The sequence below is a fragment of the Pseudophryne corroboree genome, assembly GCF_028390025.1.
Source record: "Pseudophryne corroboree isolate aPseCor3 chromosome 3 unlocalized genomic scaffold, aPseCor3.hap2 SUPER_3_unloc_5, whole genome shotgun sequence".
Lineage (NCBI taxonomy): Eukaryota > Metazoa > Chordata > Amphibia > Anura > Myobatrachidae > Pseudophryne > Pseudophryne corroboree.
The window spans coordinates 661,357-683,811 of record NW_026967541.1 but is presented as its reverse complement, the minus strand read 5'-3'; the positions used below and the strand labels follow the sequence as shown (position 1 = coordinate 683,811).

The 22,455-nt window shown below is 48.2% G+C and overlaps 1 protein-coding gene across 1 annotated transcript in view; it reads right to left on the bottom strand.

The window, feature by feature from the left end:
- The window catches only part of LOC134984379 (zinc finger protein 585A-like), a 290,470-nt gene that overhangs the window by 114,803 nt on the left and 153,212 nt on the right, over positions 1-22,455 (bottom strand). Inside the window, exon 3 of the mRNA XM_063949975.1 lies at positions 20,405-20,564. Coding sequence (XP_063806045.1) covers positions 20,405-20,564 — 160 coding nt within the window. The remainder of the gene's footprint in view (positions 1-20,404; positions 20,565-22,455) is intronic.

Here is a 22,455-nt window from a genome sequence, read left to right as displayed (position 1 = left end):
ATGGACAGCAGCAGCTTCTCCTTGGACGATGCCTTTATCAGATATGGAATGATGTTCACCCCTTGTTTGCGGCGGAGAACCATCATTTCGGCCATCACCTTGGTAAACACCCTCGGTGCTGTGGAGAGGCCGAATGGCAGGGCCTGGAACTGGAAATGACAGTCCAGCAATGCGAAACTGAGATAAGCCAAATCTATGAGCAGGTAAATTGCCTTGCATCCACAAAACAGTCCTTTGCATGACTCGGATTAAATAAGAATTTACTTACCGATAATTCTATTTCTCGTAGTCCGTAGTGGATGCTGGGGACTCCGTCAGGACCATGGGGATTAGCGGCTCCGCAGGAGACAGGGCACAAAAATAAAAGCTTTATGACTAGGTGGTGTGCACTGGCTCCTCCCCCTATGACCCTCCTCCAAGCCTCAGTTAGGATACTGTGCCCGGACGAGCGTACACAATAAGGAAGGATTTTGAAGCCCGGGTAAGGCTCATACCAGCCACACCAATCACACTGTACAACTTGTGATCTGAACACAGTTAACAGCATGATAACAGAGGAGCCTCTGAAGAGATGGCTCACAACAATAACGACCCAATTTTTGTAATAATAACTATGTACAAGTATTGCAGACAATCCGCACTTGGGATGGGCGCCCAGCATCCACTACGGACTACGAGAAATAGAATTATCGGTAAGTAAATTCTTATTTTCTCTGACGTCCTAAGTGGATGCTGGGGACTCCGTCAGGACCATGGGGATTATACCAAAGCTCCCAAACGGGCGGGAGAGTGCGGATGACTCTACAGCACCGAATGAGAGAACTCCAGGTCCTCCTCAGCCAGGGTATCAAATTTGTAGAATTTTGCAAACGTGTTTGCCCCTGACCAAGTAGCAGCTCGGCAAAGTTGTAAAGCCGAGACCCCTCGGGCAGCCGCCCAAGATGAGCCCACCTTCCTTGTGGAATGGGCATTTACAGATTTTGGCTGTGGCAGGCTGTGCAAGCTGAATTGTACTACAAATCCAACGCGCAATCGTCTGCTTAGAAGCAGGAGCACCCAGCTTGTTGGGTGCATACAGGATAAACAGCGAGTCAGTTTTCCTGACTCCAGCCGTCCTGGAAACATATATTTTCAGGGCCCTGACAACGTCCAGCAACTTGGAGTCCTCCAAGTCCCTAGTAGCCGCAGGCACCACAATAGGTTGGTTCAGGTGAAACACTGACACCACCTTAGGGAGAAACTGGGGACGAGTCCGCAGTTCTGCCCTGTCCGAATGGAAAATCAGATATGGGCTTTTGTGAGACAAAGCCGCCAATTCTGACACTCGCCTGGCCGAGGCCAGGGCCAACAGCATGGTCACTTTCCATGTGAGATATTTCAAATCCACAGATTTGAGAGGTTCAAACCAATGTGATTTGAGGAACCCCAGAACTACGTTGAGATCCCACGGTGCCACTGGAGGCACAAAAGGAGGCTGTATATGCAGTACTCCCTTGACAAATGTCTGGACTTCAGGAACTGAAGCGAATTCTTTCTGGAAGAAAATCGACAGGGCCGAAATTTGAACCTTAATGGACCCCAATTTGAGGCCCATAGACACTCATGTTTGCAGGAAATGCAGGAATCGACCCAGTTGAAATTCCTCCGTGGGGGCCTTCCTGGCCTCACACCACGCCACATATTTTCGCCAAATACGGTGATAATGTTGTGCGGTCACCTCCTTCCTGGCTTTGACCAGGGTAGGTATAACCTCATCCGGAATGCCTTTTTCCCTTAGGATCCGGCGTTCAACCGCCATGCCGTCAAACGCAGCCGCGGTAAGTCTTGGAATAGACAGGGTCCCTGCTGAAGCAAGTCCCTTCTTAGCGGCAGAGGCCATGGGTCCTCTGTGAGCATCTCTTGAAGTTCCGGGTACCAAGTCCTCCTTGGCCAATCCGGAGCCACGAGTATAGTTCTTACTCCTCTTCATCTTATAATTCTCAGCACCTTGGGTATGAGAGGAAGAGGAGGGAACACATACACTGACTGGTACACCCATGGTGTTACCAGAGCATCCACAGCTATTGCCTGAGGGTCCCTTGACCTGGCGCAATACCGGTCCAGTTTTTTGTTGAGGCGGGACGCCATCATGTCCACCTTTTGTCTTTCCCAACGGGTCACAATCATGTGGAAGACTTCTGGGTGAAGTCCCCACTCTCCCGGGTGGAGATCGTGCCTGCTGAGAAAATCTGCTTCCCAGTTGTCCACTCCCGGAATGAACACTGCTGACAGTGCTATCACATGATTTTCCGCCCAGCGGAGAATCCTTGCAGCTTCTGCCATTGCCCTCCTGCTTCTTGTGCCGCCCTGTTTGTTTACGTGGGCGACTGCCGTGATGTTGTCCGACTGGATCAGCACCGGCTGACCTTGAAGCAGAGGTCTTGCTAGGCATAGAGCATTGTAAATTGCCCTTAGCTCCAGTATATTTATGTGAAGGGAAGTCTCCAGACTTGACCACGTTCCCTGGAAATTTTTTCCAAGTGTGACTGCTCCCCAGCCCCTCAGGCTGGCATCCGTGGTCACCAGGATCCAATCCTGAATGCCGAATCTGCGCCCCTCTAGTAGATGAGCACTCTGCAGCCACCGCAGAAGAGACACCCTTGTCCTCGGAGACAGGGTTATCCGCTGATGCATCTGAAGATGCGATCCGGACCATTTGTCCAGCAGATCCCACTGAAAAGTTCTTGCGTGAAATCTGCCGAATGGAATCGCTTCGTAAGAAGCCACCATTTTTCCCAGGACCCTTGTGCACTGATGCACGGACACTTTTCCTGGTTTTAGGAGGTTCCTGACTAGCTCGGATAACTCCTTGGCTTTCTCCTCCGGGAGAAACACCTTTTTCTGGACTGTGCCCAGAATCATCCCTAGGAACAGCAGACGTGTCGTCGGGATCAGCTGCGATTTTGGAATATTTAGAATCCACCCGTGCTGTTGTAGCAGTACCCGAGATAGTGCTACTCCGACCTCCAACTGTTCCCTGGACTTTGCCCTTATCAGGAGATCGTCCAAGTAAGGGATAATTAAGACGCCTTTTCTTCGAAGAAGAATCATCATTTCGGCCATTACCTTGGTAAAGACCCGGGGTGCCGTGGACAATCCAAACGGCAGCGTCTGAAACTGATAATGACAGTTCTGTACTACGAACCTGAGGTACCCTTGGTGAGAAGGGCAAATTGGGACATGAAGGTAAGCGTCCTTGATGTCCAGGGACACCATATAGTCCCCATCTTCCAGGTTCGCTATCACTGCTCTGAGTGACTCCATCTTGAATTTGAACCTTTGTATGTAAGTGTTCAAAGATTTCAGATTTAGAATAGGTCTCACCGAGCCGTCTGGTTTCGGTACCACAAATAGCGTGGAATAATACCCCTTTCCCTGTTGTAGGAGGGGTACTTTGATTATCACCTGCTGGGAATACAGCTTGTGAATTGCTTCCAATACTGCCTCCCTGTCAGAGGGAGACGTTGGTAGAGCAGACTTCAGGAACCGGCGAGGAGGAGACGTCTCGAATTCCAATGTGTACCCCTGGGATACTACCTGTAGGATCCAGGGGTCCACTTGCGAGTGAGCCCACTGCGCGCTGAAACTCTTGAGACGACCCCCCACCACACCTGAGTCCGCTTGTAAGTCCCCAGCGTCATGCTGAGGACTTGGCAGAAGCTGTGGAGGGCTTCTCTTCCTGGGAAGAGGCTGTCTGCTGCAGTCTTTTTCCCTTTCCTCTACCCCGGGGCAGACATGACTGGCCTTTTGCCCGCTTGCCCTTATGGGGACGAAAGGACTGAGGCTGAAAAGACGGTGTCTTTTTCTGCTGAGAGGTGAGTTGGGGTAAAAAAGTGGATTTTCCAGCTGTTGCTGTGGCCACCAGGTCCGATAGACCGACCCCAAATAACTCCTCCCCTTTATACGGCAATACTTCCATGTGCCGTTTGGAATCCGCATCACCTGACCACTGTCGTGTCCATAAACATCTTCTAGCAGAAATGGACATCGCACTTACTCTTGATGCCAGGGTGCAAATATCCCTCTGTGCATCACGCATATATAGAAACGCATCTTTTAAACGCTCTATAGTCAATAAAATACTGTCCCTGTCGAGGGTATCAATATTTTCAGTCAGGGAATCCGACCAAGCCACCCCAGCACTGCACATCCAGGCTGAGGCAATCGCTGGTCGCAGTATAACACCAGTATGTGTGTATATACTCTTTAGGACATTCTCCAGCTTCCTATCAGCTGGCTCCTTGAGGGCGGCCGTCTCAGGAGATGGTAACGCCACTTGTTTTGATAAGCGTGTGAGCGCCTTATCCACCCTAGGGGGTGTTTCCCAGCGCGCCCTAACTTCTGGCGGGAAAGGGTATAATGCCAATAACTTCTTAGATATCAGCAATTTTTTATCGGGGGAAACCCACGCATCATCACACACTTCAATTAATTCTTCTGATTCAGGAAAAACTACGGGTAGTTTTTTCACACCCCACATAATACCCTTTTTTGTGGTACTTGTAGTATCAGAAATATTCAAAGCCTCCTTCATTGCCGTGATCATGTAACATGTGGCCCTACTGGAAAATACGTTTGTTTCTTCACCGTCGACACTGGAGTCAGTGTCCGTGTCTGTGTCGACCGACTGAGGTAACGGGCGCTTTAGAGCCCCTGACGGTGTTTGAGACGCCTGGACAGGTACTAATTGATTTGCCGGCTGTCTCAGGTCGTCAACAGTTTTTTGTAACGTGCCGACAGTATCACGTAATTCCTTAAATAAGACCATCCAATCAGGTGTCGACTCCCTAGGGGGTGACATCACTAATATAGGCAATTGCTCCGCCTCCACACCATTTTCCTCCTCATACATGTCGACACACGCGTACCGACACACAGCCCACACACAGGGAATGCTCTGATAGAGGACAGGACCCCACTAGCCCTTTGGGGAGACAGAGGGAGAGTTTGCCAGCACACACCAAAAATGCTATATATGTATAGGGACAACCTTGTAATTAAGTGTCTATCCCTTATAGCAATATCAAGCCAAATTAGTGCCCCCCCTCTCTTTTTTACCCTGTTTCTGTAGTGCAGGAGTAAGTCTGGGAGCCTTCCTACCAGCGGAGCTGTGAGGGAAAATGGTGCTTGTGTGCTGAGGAGATAGGCTCCGCCCCATTCTCGGCGGCCGTTCTCCCGCTCTTTACAGGAAACCTGGCAGGGGTTAAATACATCCATATAGCCCCAGGGGCTATATGTGATGTATTTTTTGCCAAAATGAGTGTTTACATTGCTGCTCAGGGCGCCCCCCCCCCAGCGCCCTGCACCCTCAGTGACCGCGGTGTGAAGTGTGCTGAGAGCAATGGCGCACAGCTGCAGTGCTGTGCGCTACCTTAAGGAAGACATGGACGTCTTCTGCCGCCGATTTCTGGACCTTTTCTTTCTTCAGCATCTGTAAGGGGGCCGGCGGCGCGGCTCCGGGACCCATCCATGGCTGGGCCTGTGATCGTCCCTCTGGAGCTAATGTCCAGTAGCCTAAGAAGCCCAATCCACTCTGCACGCAGGTGAGTACGCTTCTTCTCCCCTTAGTCCCTCGCTGTAGTGAGCCTGTTGCCAGCAGGACTCACTGAAAATAAGAAAAAAACTAAGTCTATACTTTTATCCTAAGCAGCTCAGGAGAGCTACCTAGATTGCACCCTTCTCGGCCGGGCACAAAAACCTAACTAAGGCTTGGAGGAGGGTCATAGGGGGAGGAGCCAGTGCACACCACCTAGTCATAAAGCTTTTATTTTTGTGCCCTGTCTCCTGCGGAGCCGCTAATCCCCATGGTCCTGACGGAGTCCCCAGCATCCACTTAGGACGTCAGAGAAAAGTGTGATGGTTTCTTAAGTCGGCTGATTATCCTTGGCTGCAAAAAACTTTTTTAGAGACAATTTGCGCACAAACTTTTGAATATCAATAAAAAGGTTGAAAAAGTTTATCTCATTGGACGGGCAAAATTTAAGACCCTTTTTAAGTACAGAGGTCTCCTCCTCATCCAACACGTGATCACTCAAATGAAATATCTTTGTAATTCGGGTATCATCAGATGTTGGTAAATTTACCCAATTAACCTTTCTAGTCCTAGATTTACGTTCTCTTTTTCACTTACCTCCTCTATTTCCACGTCTCGTCTTAATGTACGGTTTATTGGAAGGCATTCCACAAAATAGTGAATGGGGAGATTAATGCCTTACAAGGCAATTTACCAGCTCATAGACATAATTTAACTAAAAATGAATGGGCGGCCCTGAGTCGATTATCATTAAACCCGCCGACAAGGGCGGTGGGGTTGTTATAATGAGTAGGACTCTCCATGTTAAAGAAGCTATGCGCCAACTAAAAGATGGTACTACGTATAGAAGAGTAAGAGCAGACCCCTCTGTGAGGATTTTAAATGGCCTTAAGGAATTGGTTAAAGAATACTCTGAGAATGGCACCATTGAGAAAACCACTTCAGAGTTTCTAATTAATGAAGAGTATATGGGCCCGGTGTTATACCTTTTGCCAAAGGTACATAAGGATGAACATCTTCCCCCGGGACGTCCCATAGTGGCAGGGACCAACTCTATCACGGCTAATTTGTTACATTTCATCGATTTCCAGTTGCAACGCTCTGTGTTGAAGGGTCACTCACATCTGAACGATACGAGGGACATTTTAAACAAACTTAAAGAGGTTGAATGGGAAAGTGGCATGTGGCTGGTAACTGGAGACGTTACATCCCTCTATAACATTATTAAATACACTGATGGTATAGAGGCAGTTAAACAGACCTTAGCCACTACTAATATACAGGATAATCTTTGTGAATTTACTAAGGGAATCACCTTTATTTTACTGAAAAATTATTTTAACTTTGATGGGGAGTATTATAATCAGGAGGTTGGTACCGCCATGGGAACCAGGTTCGCCCCCAGCTATGCTCATTTTTTTCATGTCCAGATGGGAGGATGCCTCTGTCTGGGGTGGACATGGCTGGGGGTCGAACCTGGTGTCCTGGTGGCGGTACATAGACGATGTCCCTTTTATTTGGAAAGGCGAATATAGTGCCCTACAAGATTTTTGTTTTTATCTAAATGATAATGCCTTAGGAATGAACTTGACCTTCAATCAAAGTTGTGTCGAAGTTAACTTTTTGGATCTTAAGATATACATTATGGGGAATATTATCCAATCCACAGTGTATATTAAACCGACAGACCCGAATACTTATATCAGTACAGAGTAATCACTTACCACAGTGGTTGAAAAACATACCAGAGGGGCAATTTACCCGTCTGAGACGTAATTGTTCTGAGAATCATAATTATAACGAAGAAGCACAGGTGATGAAAAATAAATTTTTTCAAAAAGGTTATAAACCTCACCACTTACAAAAATCGTTAGAGAAAATTGCTGAAGTTGATAGAGAGACTTTGCTTAGTACTAAAGGTGTAAGATCTCAGTCGGAGTCACATCATAATTTAGCTTTTATTACCCAATTTAATGGTTACCATAAACAGATTGAGAAGGTGTTTCAAAAAAACTAGCATCTTCTCAAAAGGGATCCCGTCCTGACATCAATTTGATCTGATAAACCTAAAGTTTATATATAAGAGGGCACCTAACCTTATAGATAAACTTACTACTAGTGCGTATATGGAGAAACCCATAGGAGGTGTTGCAAGGAATCAAGGTTTCCATAGGTGCGGTGATTGCAGTATGTGCAAGAGCTGCCCCTCAAAAATTAAAAAAGTGAATACCTTTGATTGGAATGGAAAAGAGTATAAAATCCCTCAATGTATCGCCTGCAACAGCAAATATGCTATTTATGGGATCCAGTGTTCTTGCAAAAAATTATATATAGGGAAAACCAGTAGAATATTAAAAATTTGCGGGCAGAACACATCCGTAATATACGCAAGGGGTTGGTCACCCGTCCTTTTTCACTTAATTTCAAAGATGTGCATAACTGTTCCACTGATCATATTTTGTCTTTTTGGGGTATTGAGTTAACAGAAGACCAACGGCTGAATAATAATAAGGATAATAGATTAGCTAGGAACGAAATGAAGTGGATTTTTAATTTAAAAAATAAGAATTTACTTACCGATAATTCTATTTCTCGTAGTCCGTAGTGGATGCTGAGGACTTCGTCGGGACCATGGGGAATAGCGGCTCCGCAGGAGACAGGGCACAAAAGTAAAAGCTTTAGGATCAGGTGGTGTGCACTGGCTCCTCCCCCTATGACCCTCCTCCAAGCCTCAGTTAGGATACTGTGCCCGGACGAGCGTACACAATAAGGAAGGATTTTTTAATCCCGGGTAAGACTCATACCAGCCACACCAATCACACTGTACAACCTGTGATCTGAACCCAGTTAACAGCATGATAACAGCGGAGCCTCTGAAAAGATGGCTCACAACAATAATAACCCGATTTTTGTAACAATAACTATGGCCCTCATTCCGAGTTGTTCGCTCGGAGTTTTTCATCGCATCGCAGTGAAAATTCTCATGCGCAATGTTCGCACTGCGACTGCGCCAAGTAACTTTACTATGAAGTTAGTACTTTTACTCACGGTGTTTTCATCGCTCCGGCGAACGTAATGTGATTGACAGGAAATGGGTGTTACTGGGCGGAAACACGGCGTTTTAAGGGCGTGTGACTCAAAACGCTACCGTTTCCGGAAAAAACGCAGGCGTGTCTGGAGAAACGGTGGGAGTGCTTGGCCGAACGCTGGGTGTGTTTATGACGTCAGCCGGGACCGAAAAGCACTGAACTGATCGCACAGGCAGAGTAAGTCTGGAGTTACTCAAAAACTGCTAACTCGTTTGTGATCGCAATAATGCGCATACATCGGTCGCACATTTAAGAAGTTTAGATTCACTCCCAGTAGGCGGCGGCTTAGCGTGTGTAACTCTGCTAAAATCGCCTTGCGAGCGATCAACTCGGAATGAGGGCCAATGTACAAGTATTGCAGACAATCCGCACTTGGGATGGGCGCTCAGCATCCACTACGGACTACGAGAAATAGAATTATCGGTAAGTAAATTCTTATTTTCTCTGACGTCCTAAGTGGATGCTGGGGGCTCCGTCAGGACCATGGGGATTATACCAAAGCTCCCAAACGGGCGGGAGAGTGCGGATGACTCTGCAGCACCGAATGAGAGAACTCCAGGTCCTCCTCAGTCAGGGTGTGCCCCTGACCAAGTAGCAGCTCGGCAAAGTTGTAAAGCCGAGACCCCTCGGGCAGCCGCCCAAGATGAGCCCACCTTCCTTGTGGAATGGGCATTTACATATTTTTGGCTGTGGCAGGCCTGCCACAGAATGTGCAAGCTGAATTGTACAACACATCCAACTAGCAATCGTCTGCTTAGAAGCAAGAGCACCCAGTTTGTTGGGTGCATACAGGATAACAGCAAGTCAGTTTTCCTGACTCCAGCCGTCGTGGAAACCTATATTTTCAGGGCCCTGACAACATCTAGCAACTTGGAGTCCTCCAAGTCCCTAGTAGCCGCAGGTACCACAATAAGCTGGTTCAGGTGAAACACTGACACCACCTTAGGGAGAAACTGGGGACGAGTCCGCAGCTCTGCCCTGTCCGAATGGACAAACAGATATGGGCTCTTGTGAGACAAAGCCGCCAATTCTGACACTCGCCTGGCCGAGGCCAGGGCCAACAGCATGGTCACTTTCCATGTGAGATACTTCAAATCCACAGATTTGAACGGTTTAAACCAATGTGATTTGAGGAATCCCAGAAGTACGTTGAGATCCCACAGTGCCACTGGAGGCACAAAAGGGGGTTGTATATGCAGTACTCCCTTGACAAACTTCTGGACTTCAGGAACTGAAGCCAATTCTTTCTGGAAGAAAATCGACAGGGCCGAAATTTGAACCTTAATGGACCCCAATTTTGAGGCCCATAGACACTCCTGTTTGCAGGAAATGCAGGAATCGACCGAGTTGAAATTTCTTCGTGGGGCCTTCCTGGCCTCACACCACGCAACATATTTTCGCCACATGTGGTGATAATGTTGTGCGGTCACCTCCTTCCTGGCTTTGACCAGGGTAGGAATGACCTCTTCCGGAATGCCGTTTTCCCTTAGGATCCGGCGTTCAACCGTCATGCCGTCAAACGCAGCCGCGGTAAGTCTTGGAACAGACATGGTACTTGCTGAAGCAAGTCCCTTCTTAGCGGCAGAGGCCATGAGTCCTCTGTGAGCATCTCTTGAAGTTCCGGGTACCAAGTCCTTCTTGGCCAATCCGGAGCCTCGAGTATAGTTCTTACTCCTCTACGTCTTATAATTCTCAATACCTTGGGTATGAGAAGCAGAGGAGGGAACACATACACCGACTGGTACACCCACGGTGTTACCAGAACGTCCACAGCTATTGCCTGAAGGTCTCTTGACCTGGCGCAATACCTGTCAAGTTTTTTGTTCAGGCGGGACGCCATCATGTCCACCTTTGGTCTTTCCCAACGGTTCACAATCATGTGGAAAACTTCCCGATGAAGTCCCCACTCTCCCGGGTGGAGGTCGTGCCTGCTGAGGAAGTCTGCTTCCCAGTTGTCCACTCCCGGAATGAACACTGCTGACAGTGCTATCACATGATTTTCCGCCCAGCGAAAAATCCTTGCAGTTTTTGCCATTGCCCTCCTGCTTCTTGTGCCGCCCTGTGTTTACGTGGGCGACTGCCGTGATGTTGTCCCACTGGATCAATACCGGCTGACCTTGAAGCAGAGGTCTTGCTAAGCTTAGAGCATTATAAATTGCCCTTAGCTCCAGTATATTTATGTGGAGAAAAGTCTCCAGACTTGATCACACTCCCTGGAAATTTTTTCCCTGTGTGACTGCTCCCCAGCCTCTCAGGCTGGCCTCCGTGGTCACCAGCATCCAATCCTGAATGCCGAATCTGCGGCCCTCTAGAAGATGAGCACTCTGTAACCACCACAGGAGAGACACCCTTGTCCTTGGAGATAGGGTTATCCGCTGATGCATCTGAAGATGCGATCCGGACCATTTGTCCAGCAGATCCCACTGAAAAGTTCTTGCGTGGAATCTACCGAATGGAATCGCTTCGTAATAAGCCACCATTTTTCCCAGGACTCTTGTGCAATGATGCACTGACACTTTTCCTGGTTTTAGGAGGTTCCTGACTAGCTCGGATAACTCCCTGGCTTTCTCCTCCGGGAGAAACACCTTTTTCTGGACTGTGTCCAGAATCATCCCTAGGAACAGCAGACGTGTTGTCGGAAACAACTGCGGTTTTGGAATATTTAGAATCCACCCGTGCTGTCGTAGAACTACTTGAGATAGTGCTACTCCGACCTCCAACTGTTCTCTGGACCTTGCTCTTATCAGGAGGTCGTCCATTTTCTTTGAAGAAGAATCATCATTTCGGCCATTACCTTGGTAAAGACCCGGGGTGCCGTGGACAATCCAAACGGCAGCGTCTGAAACTGATAGTGACAGTTCTGTACCACGAACCTGAGGTACCCTTGGTGAGAAGGGCAAATTTGGACATGGAGGTAAGCATCCCTGATGTCCCGGGACACCATATAGTCCCCTTCTTCCTGGTTCGCTATCACTGCTCTGAGTGACTCCATCTTGATTTGAACCTTTGTAAGTGTTCAAATATTTCAGATTTAGAATAGGTCTCACCGAGCCTTCTGGCTTCAGTACCACAATATAGTGTGGAATAATACCCCTTTCCTTGTTGTAGGAGGGGTACTTTGATTATCACCTGCTGGGAATACAGCTTGTGAATTGTTTCCAATACTGCCTCCCTGTCGGAGGGAGACGTTGGTAAAGCAGACTTCAGGAACCTGCGAGGGGGAAACGTCTCGACTTTCCAATCTGTACCCCTGGGATACTACTTGTAGGATCTAGGGGTCCTGTACGGCCCCAGCGTCATGCTGAGAACATGGCAGAAGCGGTGGAGGGCTTCTGTTCTTGGGAATGGGCTGCCTGCTGCAGTCTTCTTCCCTTTCCTCTATCCCTGGGCAGATATGACTCTTATGGGGACGAAAGGACTGAGGCTGAAAAGACGGTGTCTTTTTCTGCAGAGATGTGACTTAGGGTAAAAACTGTGGATTTTCCAGCAGTTGCCGTGGCCACCAGGTCCGATGGACCGACCCCAAATAACTCCTCCCCTTTATACGGCAATACATCTTTGTGCCGTTTGGAATCTGCATCACCTGACCACTGTCGTGTCCATAAACATCTTCTGGCAGATATGGACATCGCACTTACTCTTGATGCCAGAGTGCAAATATCCCTCTGTGCATCTCGCATATATAGAAATGCATCCTTCAAATGCTCTATAGTCAATAAAATACTGTCCCTGTCCAGGGTATCAATATTTTTAGTCAGGGAAACCGACCAAGCCACCCCAGCTCTGCACATCCAGGCTGAGGCGATCGCTGGTCGCAGTATAACACCAGTATGTGTGTATATACTTCTTAGGATATTTTCCAGCCTCCTATCAGTTGGCTTCTTGAGGACGGCCCTATCTGGAGACGGTACCGCCACTTGTTTTGATAAGCGTGTGAGCGCCTTATCCACCCTAAAGGGTGTTTCCCAACGCGCCCTAACTTCTGGCGGGAAAGGGTATACCGCCAATAATTTTCTATCGGGGGAAACCCACACATCATCACACACTTCATTTAATTTATCTGATTCAGGAAAAACTACAGGTAGTTTTTTCACACCCCACATAATACCCTTTTTTGTGGTACTTGTAGTATCAGAAATATGTAACACCTCCTTCATTGCCCTTAACAAGTAACGTGTGGCCCTAAAGGAAAATACGTTTGTTTCTTCACCGTCGACACTGAAATCAGTGTCTGTCGACCGACTGAGGTAAATGGGCGTTTTAAAGCCCCTGACGGTGTTTGAGACACCTGGACAGGTACTAATTTGTTTGCCGGCCGTCTCATGTCGTCAACCGACCTTGCAGCGTGTTGACATTATCACGTAATTCCCTAAGTAAGCCATCCATTCCGGTGTCGACTCCCTAGAGAGTGACATCACCATTACAGGCAATTGCTCCGCCTCCTCACCAACATCGTCCTCATACATGTCGACACACACGTACCGACACACAGCACACACACACACACAGGGAATGCTCCGATAGAGGACAGGACCCCACTAGCCCTTTGGGGAGACAGAGGGAGAGTTTGCCAGCACACACCAAAAACGCTATAATTATACAGGGACAACCTTTATATAAGTGTTTTTCCCTTATAGCATTTTAATATATATAGTCATATCGCCAAATCAGTGCCCCCCCTCTCTGTTTTAACCCTGTTTCTGTAGTGCAGTGCAGGGGAGAGCCTGGGAGCCTTCCCACCAGCATTTCTGTGAGGGAAAATGGCGCTGTGTGCTGAGGAGAATAGGCCCCGCCCACTTTTTGGCGGGCTTCTTCTCCCGTTTTTCTGAGACCTGGCAGGGGTTAAATACATCCATATAGCCCCCAGGGGCTATATGTGATGTATTTTTAGCCAGAATAAGGTACTATCATTGCTGCCCAGGGCTTTACAAGGATATAAGTGCAATAAAACAATATCCTCCTTCCTGTGACACAAACGTTTGGTATCAGACTAAGGGGCCCTACTCACTCGGCGATTCGCCGCCGAGGTGCCCGACGGCCGATACGGCCGACGAGCAACCCGGCGGCGGGGGGGCAGTGACGGGGGGAGTGAAGTTTCTTCACTCCCCCCGTCACCCGGCTGCATTGAAGTGCAGGCTAATATGGACGAGATCGTCCATATTGGCCTGCATGCACAGCCGACGGGAGACCAGCGATGAACGAGCGCGGGGACGCGCATCGTTCATCGCAGGAGTCTCCACACTGAAAGATATGAACGAGTTCTCGTTCATTTATGAACGAGATCGTTCATATCTTTCAGTATATCGGCCAGTGTGTAGGGCCTATAACATTCACTATTGATAAATTTATCACATAGCTTCAAAATACAAATATTTCTGTCTCATTCACACCTCCAGGCAAGCCCAGATCCCCTGTGATTAGCACCTCTCTCTTAGGAACTTACACATCAAAAGGTATTGTCATTCACACCTCTCTGCTAGGACAGGGCCATTAGCATGCCACTTCCTACTGACAGGAGATGATTATTCAGACATTTATAGTAACTGCATTTTCCCCCTTAAGATACAGCTGACCATATCTTGAATATAAAATAGATACAGTTAAACATGCATTCCTGTAATTGTGCATAGAGCACTACATATGACATGTTAAAACACATCATTAAACAAACTTTTAAACAGTCCGCGCCCAGCGCCGTAAGTACGTTTAACAGTGATGCCAAGCGCCCATTGTCCCGATAATGGCGCCGGGCACTAGGGGTTAACCCTTTCAGTGCGGCGGTGGCCATTTTCCCTGTGGGCTGGAGCCTCTCCGGCCACACATACCGGTAAATCCTTTTCTCGTAGTCCGTAGAGGATACTGGGGTCCATTTAGTACCATGGGGTATAGACGGGTCCACTATGAGGCATGGGCACTTCAAGAAGTTTGATTGGGTGTGCTGGCTCCTCCTGCTATACCCCTCCTTCCAGACTCAGTCTAGGAGATGGACATACTTTGAGAGAAGGATATAAAAGAACAGTGGTGAGATTCTAACCAGCACACACGCAACAACAGGAAAGCCATGCTAATCAAACTTGAAACAGAAACAGCAACAGCTGAACCAAAGAACAATACTTAACCAAGTAACAGCGCAGGAAGTACGAAGCACTGGGCGGGCGCCCAGTATCCTATACGGACTACGAGAAAAGGATTTACCGGTAGCTAATTAAAATCCTATTTTCTTTTACATCCTAGAAGATGCTGGGGACTGAGTCAGTGGGCAGGATTATATGGTGAAGCCTCTATGCATCCTGGGAGGGCAGAAAGCTTGTGACCGTTTGGTGCCATTTCCGCTGTCGCTCCGGCATATCCCAATGTTATCCTGTGGACGCAGCCAGAGAAAAAGCTTTGTCTACCGTGGGGATTGATTCCCACCTTTCCCTGTCCCCAGAGAGGAACGGATATGTCACTGGAATTCTTTTGGGAACCTGCATCCTTTTGTCAGGATTTTCCCAAGCTTTTTCACAAAGCGTGTTCAGTTCATGAGAGGGAGGAAACGTTACCTCAGGTTTCTTTCCTTTATACATACAGACCCTAGTATCAGGAACAGGAGGGTCCTCAGTGATATGTAACACGTCTTTTATCGCCACTATCATGTACTGAATGCTCTTAGCCAGCTTTGGATGTAATCTGGCATCACTATAGTCGACACTGGAATCAGAGTCCGTGTCGGTATATGTATCTGCTATCTGGGTAAATGCACGTTTCTGTGACCCCGAAGGGGTCTGAGCTTGTGACAAAGCATCTTCCATGGATTTCCTCCATGTCTGGTTCTTAGACTCAGATTTACACTGTCACTCTCACAGAACTGTCTGTCCCCACGCCAGCCTCCTCCTGGTAAGAGCATTCAGCCTCAGACATGTCGACACACACGTACCGACAGCCACAACCACACTGGGGCTATAGGAGACAGAGCCACAATAAAGCCTGTAAGAGGGACACAGAGAGAGTTCTGCCAGCTCACACCCAGCGCCTATCCCGGTACTGAGGCCAGTGAAATGACTGCCCAGACCTGCTAGCGCTTTTTACATATATAATAAATCACCAATCACTAGTGCCCCCCCCCCCCCCCCCCCCATCCCGGCCTGTTTTGCACCCTGTTACTTGCACAGCAGGTTGGAGGTCAGGGCCAGATTCTCTGCAGCTTCTGTGAAGGGAAAAATGGCGCTGGTCAGAGCTGTGCGGGCTAAGCCCCGCCCACTAGATGGCACGCTTCAGTCCCGCTAAAAGAATCTTTATACTGGCGGGGGTCCCTTAACAAGTGCCTGAGCACTGTTATATCCTATGCCAGTGCTGTTTGAGGTCCCCCATGCTGCCCAAGGCGTCCCCCCTGCGCTCTGCACCCTGCAGTGCCGTGATCAGTGTGGAAGCATGGCGCGCAACGCGGTACCTCAAACGCCGTCTTCTGCCGTCACTGAAGTCTTCTGATCTTCTCATACTCACCCGGCTTCAATCTTTTGGCTCTGTGAGGGGGTGAGGGGGCGAGGAAGGGGGGGGGGGGGCGCGCCTCCGCAAACAAGCAGCTAGGCGCACCAAGTGATCTGAACCTCTGGAGCTAATGGTGTCCAGTAGCCTAAGAAGCAGAGCCCTTGAACTCACAGAAGTAGGTCTGCTTCTCTCCCCTCAGTCCCACGATGCAGGGAGCCTGTAGCCAGCAGGTCTCCCTGAAAATAATAAACCTAATAAAGTCTTTTCCCTGAGAAACTAGAGAGCTCCCCAGTGTGCATCCAGTCTCGCTGGGCACAGAATCTAACTAGAGTCTGGAGGAGGGGCATAGAGGGAGGAGCCAGTTCACACCCATTCAAAGTCTTATAGTGTGCCCATGTCTCCTGCGGATCCCGTCTATACCCCATGGTTCTTGGAGCATCCCCAGCATCCTCTAAGACGTATGAGAAATTAGGTTTAGACTTGTAAGTAGAAGGAAACTTCACTTTCTTCAGAGTCTGCCTCTGACTCCAAAATTCTTTACCAAAAAGAATATCTCAAGTAAAGGGCAAAGACTCTAGAACCTTCTTGGACACTGTATCAGCTTTCCATGTACGTAGCCAAACCGCCATGTGAGCGGCTACTGCTGAGGCTGATGCTTGAGAGACAATAGTAGCCATAAACATAGCCGCCTGTTTAATATGTGCAATATGGGATTTTTGCTCTCTAGATCCCAATGAAAGATCATCCTCCAATGCAGCAGCCCAGGACACCACTGCTTTTGCCATTCAGGCTGAAGCCATGGCTGGTCTTATGATTGCCCCAGACAAGGAGAAAATGTTTTTTTTTAAAAACATCTATTTTTCAGTAACATAACTTAATGATGTTGAAGGCAGAGGTAATGTAGATTTTCCCACCAATCGAATGACGTGCATATCTACTTTGGGAGCCACCTCCCTTTCTAAACAGTCCCCAGCTGGAAGAGGATAATGGGAATTCCATTTCTTTGGAATTCTAAACTTCTTACTGGATGTGACCCAAGCGTCTTGCATAATCTCCGTCAGCTGTTCTGACCCCAGAAATTCAGATCTGACTGTTTTGGGATGTTTAAACACAGGAGCCTTGGATTTAACAAAGGCTCTGTTGCCTCCACTAAAGGTAGAATGGCTTTCACAGCACTAATTAGCTCAGGTATATCCACAGAGCTGGGACCTTCATCCTCGTCTCTGTATGCAGACCCAGAATGCGAGGAATCCTCATCCTCCCAAGTGTCCCCATCTGAAACATGTGTAGACTGTGAGGATGTTGTTTCATGTCTGTGTGATTTATTTTCGCCAGGCCTTTCAGCCTGTTTTTCTTGTAAGGGTTAACAGGGTAACCTATCCCTAGTATAGGAGCTGGCATTATCCACTCAGATATATTGTATAATGTCTGTGCAAAAGAAGTCCATGGGGGTTCAACTTGAACCTGTGCCTGCCTTGGATTATTCAGGAGGCTTTGGTGAAAGCTAAAACAATTGGTTAAAAAGACTCAGGGTGGGACTGTATGTTGAACTGTATGTTGGTTTGAGATAAAAAGATGAGGCCTATGAGCTTCAGAGGTGGATTAGACCATTTTCACTCTGCTGTAAACAACTTGCTGTATTGCAGTTGCCGGTAGCAATAGGGAACAGTCTTTTTTAAGACTGGGTAAATAAAACATCTTCTGCCTGAAGACGACTGCTTCATCTTGTGACTTGCAGGGCTAAGCGAAACTTAGCTCCGTTTTTCGGCTCTCCAGGGTACACCCAGCATCTCCAAGCTCCGCCTTCCACCTGCTACCGTGCCGTGCTTGGTCAAGCAACTATTGGAGATTCGTCAATACCACACAGGGGTGGTAAGACAGCGTGTTGACGCATACAGAGCAGAGCAGTGGTTCCAGACCCCACTAAATAGGAGTCTGGTGGTGGCTGTATAGAATCCGCCCACTGCGTAGTGGGTGGAATCAGTAACAGGCGGTTAATGACGGTAAGCGGTAATCCCCTATTTGGCCAGGTCCCGTGTGACCTAAACTCCATTCTGTGACTGGGGCCGGGACGCAAGGCGGTGAGGGCTTTCGTAAGCACCGTCCGATCACAATGGTAAACAAATCACACACCTGTACGGTGTTAACTACACAATTTGTGACTGAAATCACTTTAACAAGCTATAAAGTGACATACGATCTGATACTTCCCTGCTTTGCACCAGCATTGAGGATTGAAATATACCCAAAAACTGACAGAAATAGTAAAGTCAGCAATCACACTAGCAATCAGTCACAGGTTATTAATTAGTATTATAAGCAATATGATCACATAATCAACTACAGATACATTTCAAGTATGTAGGAGAAACATATTACTGCATTTCCTTGTATAGGATATTTAACGTATTCAGTCGCACAGTGAATGAAACAGCAGTAATAGTTTACAGACTCATATGCATCAGGCACTTATCTAACTCCTCGTACCCAATGGTACGCTGAGGGGATCCAGGCGCAAATAGTGTACACCAATGCTCAGTGAACGCAACAGTGAACACATATGCTCCAGTCACACAGCCTATACTGCGACCGGGTCCTTTTAGATACACAGCGTCTCAGACGGAAGCGGGAAATCAGTTCATGAGGGGAAACTCAGAGGAAACTGGTCATGAAGTCTGTTTTTCTTGAAAGGCTGCAGATTCCTGGACTGGATGTGATAAAACCCAGGGGGAAGTTGCATGTAAGGGTTAATAGGGTAACCTATCCTTGGTATACGAGCTGGCATTATCCGCTCAGAAGCCAATGGGGGTTCAACTTAAACCTGTGCCTGCCTTATGATCCCTGGGGCCTAGCGCTGGTGCAGCCGAGGTGGCAGCCGCATCAGTAGTCTACATCCCGAAAACAGTGCGGCTGTATCTCCCGTCTTTCCCGTTAAGCGGAATGGATGCCGTACCTTCTTCCCGTGCTCCGGCCACAGCCTGGTAACGTCAGCTGGACTTGCTAGTACATCCTACACAGACGGCCGCCGAAACAGCACTGTACCCGTCGGTAAGCGTTGTTGTGACCCAGCAAGAAGTTGTAGAAGTGACTCTTACTAAGGTGGTGTGTAAGACGCTTTTTAGAAAACTCGCTCAAAAAACCTAAGACTACAAAAATAAATGAAATAACAAGCTTAAGGCTGCCAAAATCAGCCGCCCAAAGATCGTGGTCCGGCTCCTGCCATACAAACAAAAAAACTGAATTCCCTGAGCCAGGAGGCGGGGATATAGGAAACTGGCCTGTTGCATTCTTGGAGGCTAAAAGCTTTTGATCGTTGATGCCAATCCGCTGACGCTACCTCATATTCCAGTGTATATCCTATGGATACTACTGTGGAACCTGCAAGAGAAAACATAGGTACCACACAGTGAGGGGGAGAGCAGGTATAATAGGGGCTGATGGCTCCTGATGTATGAGATACACCAGAGAGTGTGGGAGGAGACTGGTCAGATCTCTGGGCTGGTAACACAGTGACATGATGTGAGGAGGAGAGCAGGAGTATAATAGGGGCTGATGGCTCCTGATGTATGAGATACACCAGAGAGTGTGGGGAGGAGACTGGTCAGATCTCTGGGCTGGTAACACAGTGACATGATGTGAGGAGGAGAGCAGGAGTATAATAGGGGCTGATGGCTCCTGATGTAAGAGATACACCAGAGAGTGTGGGGAGGAGACTGGTCAGATCTCTGGGCTGGTAACACAGTGACATGATGTGAGGAGGAGAGCAGGAGTATAATAGGGGCTGATGGCTCCTGATGTAAGAGATAAACCAGAGTGTGGAGAGGAGACTGGTCAGATCTCTGGGCTGGTAATACAGTGACATGATGTAAGGGGAGAGCAGGAGTATAATAGGGGCTGATGGCTCCTGATGTATGAGATACACCAGAGAGTGTGGGGAGGAGACTAGTCAGATCTCTGGGCTGGTAACACACAGTGACATGATGTGAGGGGGAGAGCAGGAGTATAATAGGGGCTGATGGCTCCTGATGTATGAGATACACCAGAGAGTGTGGGGAGGAGACTGGTCAGATCTCTGGGCTGGTAACACACAGTGACATGATGTGAGGGGGAGAGCAGGAGTATAATAGGGGCTGATGGTTTCTGACTCCCTCACTGAGAAAATAAATATTCCTCATTAGTTTGTACTGACAGAGGAGGGTGTAGGATAAGAGATTGCTGTAGTGACTGAGCAATGAGAATATGTGACTCTTTTCTCTAATAATTGTTTATTACTCACCTGTGCTGATATCTGTAGGGATCTCCTCCTCCTTACACTGCTGATCACGCCTCACATACGTCTCTTCTTCTCCCTCTATATCTTCTGCCTTTATATCAGTCACATACGTCTCTTCTTCTTCCACTATATCGTCTGTTTTAATATCATACAGACGTTCTACCTAAAAAACAAACACTATAATGACATTTGCATACAGTCAGATTAAACTGAGGTGAAACAGTATAATATCAGTATATAAGACACACACAGCTCCTCTACACAACATATAGTGACAGTCACTTTGGTTTATTGGGGAGACCCTATAGCCTACCTACCTGATCCTCCTGTGGGATCCTGTGATACTCCTCTGTACAGTCCTGGGTATACAGAGGACGGGGACATCTCTCTGGGGTATCTCTGTTACTGGGTCCATCTGTAGGAGACACACAGTGACTGAGTACAGTGTATATATGTGATTATCAGATGATGTGTGTATATAGGGACCCCCATACCTGCTCTCCCCTGTACAATACATGACAGTCTCCTCTTACCCAGTGATGTGAGGGGCAGGTGATTCTCCATCATCACGTCCTTGTACAGACCCCTGTGTTCCTCTATATACTCCTCCTCCTGCATGGAGACATAGACAGTGACATCCTGACACCTTATAGACACCTGACACACACACAGTGATACAGTCATCACCCAGACACGTCCCCTGGTGTTACTGTATAATGTCCCATTCCCAGCAGTCACCTCTCCAGTCATCACCCAGACACATCCCCTGGTGTTACCGTATAATGTCCCATTCCCAGCAGTCACCTCTCCAGTCATCACCCAGACACATCCCCTGGTGTTACTGTTTAATGCCCCATTCCCAGCAGTCACCTCTCCAGTAATCACCCGGACACATCCCCTGGTGTTACTGTATAATGTCCCATTCCCAGCAGTCACCTCTCCAGTTATCACCGAGACACATCCCCTGGTGTTACTGTATAATGTCCCATTCCCGGCAGTCACCTCTCCAGTCATCACCCAGACACATCCCCTGGTGTTACTGTATAATGCCCCATTCCCAGCAGTCACCTCTCCAGTCATCACCCAGACACATCCCCTGGTGTTACTGTATAATGTCCCATTCCCAGCAGTCACCTCTCCAGTCATCACCCAGACACATCCCCCTGGTGTTACTGTATAATGCCCAATTCCCAGCAGTCACCTCTCCAGTCATCACCCAGACACGCCCCCTGGTGTTACTGTATAATGTCCCATTCCCAGCAGTCACCTCTCCATTCATCACCCAGACACATCCCCTGGTGTTACTGTATAATGTCCCATTCCCAGCCGTCACCTCTCCAGTCATCACCCAGACACATCACCTGGTGTTACTGTATAATGTCCCATTCCCAGCAGTCACCTCTCCAGTCATCACCCAGACACGTCCCCTGGTATTACTGTATAATGCCCCATTCCCAGCAGTCACCTCTCCAGTCATCACCCAGACACATCCCCTGGTGTTACTGTATAATGCCCCATTCCCAGCAGTCACCTCTCCAGTCATCACCCAGACACGTCCCCTGGTGTTACTGTATAATGTCCCATTCCCAGCAGTCACCTCTCCAGTCATCACCCAGACACGTCCCCTGGTATTACTGTATAATGCCCCATTCCCAGCAGTCACCTCTCCAGTCATCACCCAGACACATCCCCCTGGTGTTACTGTATAATGTCCCATTCCCAGCAGTCACCTCTCCAGTCATCACCCAGACACGTCCCCTGGTATTACTGTATAATGCCCCATTCCCAGCAGTCACCTCTCCAGTCATCACCCAGACACATCCCCTGGTGTTACTGTATAATGCCCCATTCCCAGCAGTCACCTCTCCAGTCATCACCCAGACACGTCCCCTGGTGTTACTGTATAATGTCCCATTCCCAGCTATCACCTCTCCAGTCATCACCCAGACACATCCCCTGGTGTTACTGTATAATGTCCCATTCCCAGCAGTTACCTCTCCAGTCATCACCCAGACACATCCCCTGGTGTTACTGTATAACGCTCCATTCCCAGC